At 39.0% G+C, this 12,125-nt stretch overlaps 1 protein-coding gene across 3 annotated transcripts in view; it reads left to right on the forward strand.

The window, feature by feature from the left end:
* dgkh (diacylglycerol kinase, eta) overlaps positions 1-12,125 on the forward strand; it is a 482,906-nt gene that overhangs the window by 252,808 nt on the left and 217,973 nt on the right. For all 3 annotated transcript variants that reach the window (XM_028799661.2, XM_028799660.2, XM_028799662.2), the window contains one exon: positions 11,506-11,586. In XM_028799661.2, the coding sequence (XP_028655494.1) occupies positions 11,506-11,586 (81 nt within the window). The remainder of the gene's footprint in view (positions 1-11,505; positions 11,587-12,125) is intronic.

Genomic DNA, 12,125 nt, shown 5'->3' on the forward strand with positions numbered 1-12,125 from the left:
TCTCTACAACCCCCTGTGTTTCTGCGCAAATCTGTGACCCAAGCATGACAATATAAAAATAACCATATAAACATATGGTTTCTACTTCGCGGATTTTCTTATTTCGCGGGTGGCTCTGGAACGCAACCCAGTCTGGCTTTTTTATGTTTCTGTGTCAGCAGTGGGGTCCTCCTGGCTCTCCTGCCATAGCGTTTCATTTCGTTTAGATGTCGACGGATAGTTCGAGCTGACACTGTTGCACCCTGAGTCTGCAGAACAGCTTGAATATGTTTTGAAGATGATTGGGTTGTTTATCCACCATTCGGACTATCCTTCGTTGCAGTCTTTTATCAGTTTTTCTCTTCCGTCCACATCCAGGGAGATTAGCTACAGTGCCATGTGTTGTGAACTTCTTGATTATGTTGCACACAGTGGACAAAGGAACATGAAGATCTCTGGAAATGGACTTGTAGCCTTGAGATTGTTGATATTTTTCCACAATTTTTGTTCTCAAGTCATCAGACAATTCTCTGCTCTTCTTTCTGTTCTCCATGCTTAGTGTGGCACACTCAGACACACAAAAGAAAGGTTGAGTCAAGTTTTCTCCATTTTAACTGGCTTCAGGTGTGATTGCTATATTGCCAGCATCTGTTTCTTGCCACAGGTGAGTTCAAACGAGCATCATATGCTTGAAATAAAACGATTTACCCTCAATTTTAAAAAGGTGCCAATAATTTTGTCCAGCCCATTTTTGGAGTTCTGTGTGACATGATGTCAGATTTGGCTTTTTTTCTCTGTTTTTTTGTGTTGTTCCAATGCACATAAAGGAAATAAACGTATATACAAAAACATTTGTAATTGCAATAATTTTCTGGGAGAAATGGTGCATTTTCTGGGAAAATTCCAGGGGTGCCGATAATTTCGGCCATGACTGTAGTTTTCAGTAGTGATTCAGTTTTACTGTCATGTTATTAATTGACACATGCTGTATGTTTATGTCTATTGCTAATAGATAGATAGATAGATAGATAGATAGATAGATAGATAGATAGATAGATAGATAGATAGATAGATAGATAGATAGATACTTTATTAATCCCAATGGGAAATTCACATTCTTCAGCAGCAGCATACTGATACAATAAATAATATTAAATTAAAGAATGATAATAATACAGGTGAAAAAAACAGACAATAACTATGTATAATGTTAAATATTAACGTTTACCCCCCCTGGTGGAATTAAAGAGTCGCATAGTTTGGGGGAGGAATGAGCTCCTCAATCTGTCTGTGGAGCAGGACAGTGACAGCAGTCTGTCGCTGAAGCTGCTCTTCTGTCTGGAGATGACATTATTTAGTGGATGCAGTGGATTCTCCATAATTGATAGGAGCCTGCTGAGCGCCCTTCGCTCTGCCACAGATGTTAAACTGTCCAGCTCCATGCCAACAATAGAGCCTGCCTTCCTCACCAGTTTGTCCAGGCGTGAGGCGTCTTTCCTCTTAATGCTGCCTCCCCAGCACACCACTGCGTAGAAGAGGGCGCTCGCCACAACTGTTTGATAGAACATCTGCAGCATCTTATTGCAGATGTTGAAGGAAGCCAGCCTTCTAAGGAAGTATAACCGGCTTTGTCCTTTCTTGCACAGCGCATCAGTATTGGCAGTCCAGTCTAATTTATCATCCAGCTGCACTCCCAGATATTTATAGGTCTGCACCATCTGCACACAGTCACCTTTGATGATCACTGGGTCTATGAGGGGTCTGGGCCTCCTAAAATCAACCACCAGCTCCTTGGTTTTGCTGGTGTTCAGGTGTAGGTGGTTTGAGTCGCACCATTTAACAAAGTCATTGATTAGGTCCCTATACTCCTCCTCCAGCCCATTCCTGATACAGCCCACGATAGCAGTGTCATCAGCGAACTTTTGCACATGGCAGGACTCTGAGTTGTATTGGAAGTCCGATGTATATAGGCTGAACAGGACCGGAGAAAGTACAGTCCCTTGTGGCGCTCCTGTGTTGCTGACCACAATGTCAGACGTGCAGTTCCCAAGACGCACATACTGAGGTCTGTCTTTAAGATAGTCCACGATCCATGCCACTAGGTATGAATCTAATCCCATCTCTGTCAGCTTGTCCCTAAGGAGCAGAGGTTGGATTGTGTTGAAGGCGCTAGAGAAGTCTAGAAACATAATTCTTACAGCACCACTGCCTCTGTCCAGGTGAGAGAGGGATCGGTGTAGCATATAGATGATGGCATCTTCCGCTCCCACCTTCTCCTGATATGCAAACTGCAGAGGGTCAAGGGCGTGTTGAACCTGTGGCCTAAGGTGGTGAAGCAGCAGCCTCTCCATGGTCTTCATCACATGTGATGTCAGAGCAACAGGCCGAAAGTCATTCAGCTCACTAGGACGTGATACCTTTGGGACTGGGGTGATACAAGATGTTTTCCAAAGCCTCGGGACTCTCCCCTGTTCCAGGCTCAGGTTGAAGATGCGCTGTAGAGGACCCCCCAGCTCCGATGCACAGACCTTCAGCAGTCGTGGCGATACTCCATCTGGACCCGCTGCTTTGCTGGCACGAAGTCTCCTCAGCTCTCTGCTCACTTGCGCTGTTGTAATTATGGGTGGGGATGTCTTTCCTATGCTGGTATCAACAGAAGGATGTGTGGAGGGTGCAGTACTCCGAGGTGAGAGTGAGAGTGGGTTAGGGTGGTCAAACCTGTTAAAAAAGTTGTTCATTTGGTTTGCTCTCTTCACGTCTCTCTCAATGGTGGTACCCCGCTTCGAGCTGCAGCCAGTGATGATCTTCATCCCATCCCACACTTCCTTCATGCTGTTATTGTGAGAGTGAGAGTGGGTTAGGGTGGTCAAACCTGTTAAAAAAGTTGTTCATTTGGTTTGCTCTCTTCACGTCTCTCTCAATGGTGGTACCCCGCTTCGAGCTGCAGCCAGTGATGATCTTCATCCCATCCCACACTTCCTTCATGCTGTTATTCTGCAACTTCTGCTCCAGCTTTCTCCTGTACTGCTCCTTCGCCGCCCTGAGTTGGACTCGGAGTTCCTTCTGCACGCGCTTGAGCTCATGCTGATCACCGTCTTTAAAAGCTCTTTTCTTCTGATTCAAAAGGCCCTTGATGTCACTTGTAATCCATGGCTTGTTGTTAGCATAGCAGCGTACTGTTCTTACTGGAACTACAATGTCTATACAGAAGTTGATGTAGTCAGTAGTGCAGTCAACAACTTCCTCAATGTTCTCACTATGAGATCCCTGCAGGATATCCCAGTCTGTAGTTCCAAAACATTCTCTCAGAGTATTCTCAGCCTCCGGAGTCCACTTCCTGAATGATCGTGTGGTTGCAGGTAGGACTCTAACTTTTCGTTTATAGTGAGGCTGAAGCAGAACCAGGTTATGATCTGCTTTCCCAAGCGCAGGCAGCGGGGTGGCGCTGTATGCGTCTTTAACGTTTGCATAAAGTAAATCAATAGTCTTATTTCCCCGGGTGTTACAGTGCACATACTGGGAGAATGCAGGTAATGTTTTGTCCAGCGTCACATGGTTAAAGTCTCCAGCGATTAGCACAAGCGCCTCAGGGTGCTGCGTTTGTAACTTAGCAACAGCGGAATGGATGATGTCACTCGCTGACTCCACGTCTGCCCGAGGAGGAATGTATACAATAACAACAATGACATGTCCAAACTCTCTGGGCAAATAGTAGGGACGTAAACTTACGGCCAACAGTTCGATATCCCTGCAGCAAGTCGAGATTTTGACGTTAACATGTCCAGAGTGACACCACCGTGTATTAACATAGAGAGCGAGTCCTCCTCCTTTGTGCTTACCACAGGTACTTGCATCTCTGTCCGCTCTAACTGTGCTAAACCCGGGTAGCTCCACGTTGGCATCTGGGATGGTGTTATTTAGCCAGGTTTCGCAAAAACACAACAAACTGCATTCTCTGTAGGTCCTTACATTTTTCACCAGCGCAGCCAGTTCGTTGATCTTATTTGAGATTGAGTTTACATTCCCCAGAATCACAGAAGGCACCGAAGGCTTGAAACGCCACTTTCTCGCAAGCCGCTTCTTTTTTAGCTTAGTGCCGGCTCTGCTGCCACGATACCGCCTTCTTACCTCGTCGGGTAAATAGGGAACCACACCGGCACTGGCATTTGTTCTCAGCGCCCGAAGTTGAGTACTTGAATAGGCGAGTCTCGGCGTGTTAAAATCCATGCCCACGTTGTAAAAGTAAGTGTGTCCAGGGAAGGAATCCACATAAAATAAAGTAATAGGAGTGATCAATACATAAACATAGAAAAATAAAAGTAGAAAAGTACACATACATATACAGTCATACACGGAGCTGCTGAAAAGGCTGCCACTCACGGCGGCGCCGGATGCAATAATGTATTTATTTTTGACATTGCTTTGTTAAATAATATGTTTTATTGGGACATTATACAATGTCCTTTGCTGTCACTGCATGTTGTGTCCCAGTGGGTTTTTAAAAAATGCTTTTTATCATACTGAAAGATATAATGGCAACAGATTAAATAGAACTGAAGTTTATTAGACTTAATTTAAAACAGTATATTTCTTTAAAGAGAATATAAAACAACACTTTTTTAGAGAAAGTTTGTTTGGTTTAAGGAGTTAGCTAATTTTTGCTTTTTGACTGTCAAGCATATAATAACACATTTACACACAACTCAGTGTTCAGGGACTACATGATATAAGAGGTGAGCATTTACATTTTATATTGTACTTGGAACAAAATGAAATGTTACAATCTGAAAGGATCACATCAAAGAGGAACACCAGTCTACCAGCACTACAGGGAAGCATTTCAATGTCTGTTTATGAATCTATATAATTTATGAAAGTTCATTATACAAACGTGACATTTATTGGAGTAAAAATTATACTTCTTAAGAAAAGGGTGTATTATTGTTGGAATTAAGAATATGACCAGCAGATGTCACTATCCCCGAATAAATGATCAAAATCCAATAAGTGTTTTAGGAGAAGTATTCTTACTTCTTCAGTGGTAAAAAAAAAAAAAAACACCGTCAATGTACAGTATAGTATAAATAATATATGTAATCTAAAAAGCTGTACTATTCATTAGATACACTAAACATAAGTAGCATTAAATCATCTCTGCCCAAATTCATCATATAATGGAGATCCACAGGTATAGATCCATACTAAATAGTAATGCAAACTACTGCCAAGAGCTGAGGTTTCAAGACCAAAGGAGATGCCAACTGTGTTTAGCTGTGTTGTGAGGTGTTTACAGTATAAACACTAGATCAGGGGAACCTTATCATTATAGTTTTCTCTTCTCCATCATGGTTTGTTTCATTATCTGTAAAATTTTATTCAGTAGCTGAAAATTTCTCAGAGTAATGAAACTATGACTTAGTGAACACTTGCTCTTCTTGTCAGGTATAGGTTTATGTAATTGCCCCTAGCATTTTAGCAACATGAAATGGTCAAGTTATGAAACCCCTTTGGTACCACAGTTAACATGGGCAACACCTATATTTAAGCTCAGTTGTCGAAGAGTACTGAATATGGAATCTTGTGCCATTGTCAAAGGATGGCATGTATGATGCCATTTAAATACAGTAGTTTATATAAGAAGAACATGCCAAGCATTTGTTTTTTGAATTTACTTGAGTTGTGTAAACACAATTCAAAGAGTGTTTATATTGTCTATTATCATTCAGAATTATCCTCTCTCTTTACAAGTGAAATTCTGGTCATCACAACACCCATGTCAAAGACAGAAAAACTGTGAAACTAGTCATTTTCTTTTTAAAAACTGTGGTTTTATGATTTGAGAATTATTATTATTGATATTAATGAAAACATAACGTATAAAAGTTCTGTATTTAGAATTTACAGTTTGTAATGACAGCATTAAATTGATCAGATCTCTGCTTTTCAATATCACTGTTCTATGCCAGAATTTATTTTCAATAAATTCTATCAATTTAAAATATTCCTAATCGAATGTAATTCCAGTAGAAAAAGTTGTTTTTTATTAAGTTATGCATACATGATAAGCCATGTAATCTGCCTTCTTCAATTGTGACCAACAGCAAAATGCACATGGAGAAAACAGATTGTTTTTCACAAAAAGTCTGAAAAATTTACATTATTTAAAAATAATACTCTTTACTGATAAAATATTTCCACCTGTGATGTATTTTTTGCTTAAAAGCCTTTTAGAGAGAAAGGAACTTCCAGAGGAGTTTGTTTGGATCTTAACAGAGACTATCCTCCCTAATTTACTGAAGGTATTATGTGCATGTAAAGAATGTCTGCCTTCAGCTACAGTAAGATGATTTCCAATTTCTTAATTGTCACCCTATGACACAAGCTTGACATGTTATGCACAATTCTTCAATAATTTCAAGGGCATGTCTGGTCAACTGCTGGGGCTTTTAAAAGTTTTATCAGGCAACTAAAACGGGCAATACAGCTGTAAAGCATGAGATCCCTGTCCTGAATGCTCTTGGTTTACAGGGAATGACTTTTAGAATAGACCATTTTAAAAAATTAATATTCTAATTTAGATTGTGATTAATTTGACTTCTTAAATATTTATTTAACGTCCCCATTTCTATCCCCTCACGTAGATAATGAGTGGTGAGTATGCAGACTTCTGGCTTCTTAGGCTGAATGTCATTTGTTTAGGCATGTGCAAAGATTCAACTGTTAGTGTCTCTCTCCTGACAATTCATCAATCAAAAAGCAGCACATGCTACAACCCACCCTCTCAACTTTGGCAGGTGAAAATCAAAGGTTTTATTTCCAGCTATATTTTATGTTGTGCGCATTTTTACTGAAATAAATAAATGAAGAGATAATTAAATAGCACATAAAGAAATAAACACAAAATATATTTCATAACACATTTAGTTATTTATGCTCACTTATCTTTGTGTTGTATTTTAATCGCATTTCACAATACATTTATTTGTGTATTTATTTAGTAGCTGTGTTACCTGGCTTTGGATGGGAAATTTCATTAGACAATGGATCTTAGTTATTGTGCCTTCAGTTAATTGGATGTATCAGAAGTACTATGTAACTAAGTACTTTAATGTATACAGTATGTTTTAAACCAAAGGCTAATTTTATTTTCAGGCAGTTTGTTGTAGTGGGTAGGGCTTCTGTCCTAGGACTTCAAACCCTGAAGTTGTGGGTTCAATTCCCACTATTTCACTGTGTGATCTTGAGCATGTTGCATCACCTGCTTGTGCTCCAGTTGAAGACACAAAACATATATAACCAATTGTATCTCAAATGTTGTAAGTCATCTTAGATAAACACATCAGCCAAATAAATAATAACATTTTTAGGTCACTGGAGCTGCCTACTCTTGAACATGCTATATAGAATTACACATGAGTAAAACATTCCTTTCAAGTGACTTGTTTTTCGTTTTTGGTCATTGCAAAACACAATTTTACAGAAAAGTGCATTCTTTTGAAGTGGGTAATCAGTACAAATAATGAGAAATTTGATTATGTAGTATTACTGTTATTATTAGAATTGACAGGAGAGTGTCAGTCGTCAGACTCCCTGGAAAAACTTATATCAAGGGTACTAGAAAGGAGACTTCGCCCAGTCATGGAACCTCAGATCCAAGAAGAGTCGTGTAAATTCTATCCTGACCTTGTAACTGTGGACCAGTTCTTTACCCTCATGAGGATTCTGAAGGGGGCATGGGAGTATGCCTAGTCTGTCTATAATTACCAGTCAATCTAGTTCCCTGCCCTTACCTATGGTCATGAGCTTTGGGTAATGACCGAAAGAACGAGAGCATGGGTAAAAGTGGCGGTAATTAACTTTCTCAACAGGGCGGCTGAGCTCTCTCTTAGAGATAGGGTGAGAAGCGCTGACATCCAGGACAAGCTCTGAGTAGAGCTGCATGCTGCTGACCCTCTGAGAGTAGGCAACTGAGGTGGTTTGGGAATCTGATACGGATGCCTCCGTGTCAAGGTTTTACTGACATGACGAGCTGTGAGGAGAACCCGGGGAAGTCCCAGAGCCTGCTGGGGTGATTTTCATCTACCAAATAACCTAGGAATGCCTTTGGATCCCACAGTATGAGTTGGCAAATGTTGCTGGGGAAAAGGATGTATGGGCCTCACTGCTAAGACTGTTACCCCCAACAACACAGCTTCAGATAAGCAGTGGAAAATGAATGAATTAATGAATTATTAGAATTTTTGTTTTTCACTTGTTTACCTAATTCACCTAAGTATTTCTTTTCATATTTTTCATCAGTTGTATGTTCAAGCTTGTATTTTTTAATACTCCTAGGCAGACAAGTGCTAAAACTGAATTGTGTTTTACTTTAATTTTTTACAAACAGCAACAACATTTTACAGGATGCACATTTAGGCTACCCATGGAGTGAATTGAATGTTTTTACTTTTGGGTTTGTTTTCTCTAGTGCTTGAAGTGGAGGAAAATATCTATTGGTACAGTACTATGAATTGAAGGCTTCTGAAACAATTGGGTGTCCCAACTTTAAAGTCCACAGGCAAAAATGTATATCGTCTCGTTTGGTGTTCTGAGTTGCACGAAAAGACATCTAGGAGAGAACTAGACAAAAATACATTTTTATTCAAGTACTTGAAAAAACAATATTGTGGCTTTATTCAAACACATAGCAAAGTTGACAGCATTTTAGTTGTTGTGCTCTGTTACCAGTTCCTTCAGATTAAAAGAACTTGAAGGCGCCTTCCTCAAAAGCGTTCAGTTGAATTGTGTCCGGAACAAAACCACAGGTTGACTGCATGGGGCAGAGAACAAAATAGTGGTTAAGTGAGCTGGCTTTAAAGCCGTATATGAATTTACATACTACTGAGTGAAGCTGATCCTGTACAGGTAAATGTTTAAGCTGTTTAAATTATATTTTCTCTGTGGTTGATCCAGCCCCAGAGAAAGAAAGCACAGTGCATTGGTTACAATATGTAAATAATTTTCGAGAGCAGTGGGGGTGTTTTGGGAGTTGGGCACAAATTTCAGTCAAATCCATCAATGCATTTTTGAGATTTCAGGTTATTTAAAGGTTTAGATAATTTTGTCTTAGATATTCCTCCATAAGCAAATAATAGTCATTTAGTTAATCAAACTCTTTAAAATGTGTAAAGAGTTAAGTCACAGTAATTTGTTATAATAAAAAAAATAAACTCTCTTTTACATGAAATGTTGCAATAGTGGAATTGAGGGAGTATTAACATGTAAATCTGTTTTGGTTTTAAGTTTATGATGCTACTGTGAACCTTGAGTTGCAGAAATTCTTTTATGTTCTGACTGCATTTCAAACTACATCTGAGTATTTCTTTTGCCCAATGTACCAAGGCACTCCTTCTTTTTATATGTGTATTAAATGCAGTTTAAACCTCAAATACAGGACTATATTGCAAAGTAATCTTGCCTTTGTTTTCAGAGTTTTTGCCATAGTTTTTTTTGTTTGTTTTTGATAGAATATGTAAAGAAAGAGTCTGTTCCTGAACTTTTTTTATTTGCTTGTTTTGTTGTCATGCATTTTAACAGTACATCTTTTGGTAATACTTGTGATGGTTTACTATGATGTGTTAACTTCTATGTTTATGAAATCTTTTTCAAAATTAAATATTTTCCTGTTTTATATTAAGCAATATAAGACCTTGTTTAAAAATTTTAACAATTTTTGTTTTATCACCTGTTTATGTAAGCTGATTTACAGCAGTTACTCCAGTTAATCCTGTAGCAGTTGTCCTCTTCTGAATTCACATACAGTGGTGTGAAAAACTATTTGCCCCCTTCCTGATTTCTTATTCTTTTTCATGTTTGTCACACAAAATGTTTCTGATCATCAAACACATTTAACCATTAGTCAAATATAACACAAGTAAACACAAAATGCAGTTTTTAAATGATGGTTTTTATTATTTAGGGAGAAAAAAAATCCAAACCTACATGGCCCTGTGTGAAAAAGTAATTGCCCCCTTGTTAAAAAATAACCTAACTGTGGTGTATCACACCTGAGTTCAATTTCCGTAGCCACCCCCAGGCCTGATTACTGCCACACCTGTTTCAATCAAGAAATCACTTAAATAGGAGCTGCCTGACACAGAGAAGTAGACCAAAAGCACCTCAAAAGCTAGACATCATGCCAAGATCCAAAGAAATTCAGGAACAAATGAGAACAGAAGTAATTGAGATCTATCAGTCTGGTAAAGGTTATAAAGCCATTTCTAAAGCTTTGGGACTCCAGCGAACCACAGTGAGAGCCATTATCCACAAATGGCAAAAACATGGAACAGTGGTGAACCTTCCCAGGAGTGGCCGGCCGACCAAAATTACCCCAAGAGCGCAGAGACGACTCATCCGAGAGGTCACAAAAGACCCCAGGACAACGTCTAAAGAACTGCAGGCCTCACTTGCCTCAATTAAGGTCAGTGTTCACGACTCCACCATAAGAAAGAGACTGGGCAAAAACGGCCTGCATGGCAGATTTCCAAGACGCAAACCACTGTTAAGCAAAAAGAACATTAGGGCTTGTCTCAATTTTGCTAAGAAACATCTCAATGATTGCCAAGACTTTTGGGAAAATACCTTGTGGACTGATGAGACAAAAGTTGAACTTTTTGGAAGGCAAATGTCCCGTTACATCTGGCGTAAAAGGAACACAGCATTTCAGAAAAAGAACATCATACCAACAGTAAAATATGGTGGTGGTAGTGTGATGGTCTGGGGTTGTTTTGCTGCTTCAGGACCTGGAAGGCTTGCTGTGATAGATGGAACCATGAATTCTACTGTCTACCAAAAAATCCTGAAGGAGAATGTCCGGCCATCTGTTCGTCAACTCAAGCTGAAGTGATCTTGGGTGCTGCAACAGGACAATGACCCAAAACACACCAGCAAATCCACTTCTGAATGGCTGAAGAAAAACAAAATGAAGACTTTGGAGTGGTCTAGTCAAAGTCCTGACCTGAATCCAATTGAGATGCTATGGCATGACCTTAAAAAGGTGGTTCATGCTAGAAAACCCTCAAATAAAGCTGAATTACAACAATTTTGCAAAGATGAGTGGGCCAAAATTCCTCCAGAGCGCTGTAAAAGACTCATTGCAAGTTATTGCAAACGCTTGATTGCAGTTATTGCTGCTAAGGGTGGCCCAACCAGTTATTAGGTTCAGGGGGCAATTACTTTTTCACACAGGGCCATGTAGGTTTGGATTTTTTTTTCTCCCTAAATAATAAAAACCACCATTTACAAACTGCATTTTGTGTTTACTTGTGTTATATTTGACTAATGGTTAAATGTGTTTGATGATCAGAAACATTTTGTGTGACAAACATGCAAAAGAATAAGAAATCAGGAAGGGGGCAAATAGTTTTTCACACCACTGTATCCTCTCCTCTGCAATATGGAGATAATATGCTACTATAAACATGTTTTTACATGGCCACTCCTGCATCTTTCTTTACTGTGTGTCTTTTTTCTTTTTTCAATTTGCAGTCTCTGATTTTTGATGAAGTCGACCTATCAGATGCCAGTGTCGCTGAGTCAAGTACAAAAAATGTCAACAACAGTTTCACGGTAGGGAGATGATAAAATACATTTTTTAACATCTTAGCTAGTGCAGAAACATTAAAAGAGGGTAGATTTAGAATACATACTTAATTTTTTCAGACAGCAATTGCATACTAATAAAATTGTAATTTTCTAATAATGCAAAAAATACAGACGTTGCAATAATATTCCTCCATAGTGAAGTCCACAGACACATGCTTGGTAGCTGTGCTCAGCAAATTTAAAGCTAAAATGTTGCACTGAAGTTTATTGATTTGTCATATCTTCACTGTATAGGGTCATGATAAATTATTTTTGATGACAGACTGATACAAAATATTGTGTTATGAAATGTTTGCTTGCCTAATCTTATTTTTGGGTAATGAAGTTGAGTTGGATTTAAATAATTATATAATGCTTGCTGAAAAAAAAAAGTTGGTGTGCAAAGGATGAGAAAGAAGATTTTTGGAGTGAGTTGGATGAAGTGATGAACAGTTGTACTGAAGGGACAGAAAGTGGTGATTGGAGTGGATTTCAATGGACATGTTGGTGAAGGGAACAGAGGA

This window comes from Erpetoichthys calabaricus, chromosome 4, assembly GCF_900747795.2.
Source record: "Erpetoichthys calabaricus chromosome 4, fErpCal1.3, whole genome shotgun sequence".
In the NCBI taxonomy this organism is placed as follows: Eukaryota; Metazoa; Chordata; class Cladistia; order Polypteriformes; family Polypteridae; genus Erpetoichthys; species Erpetoichthys calabaricus.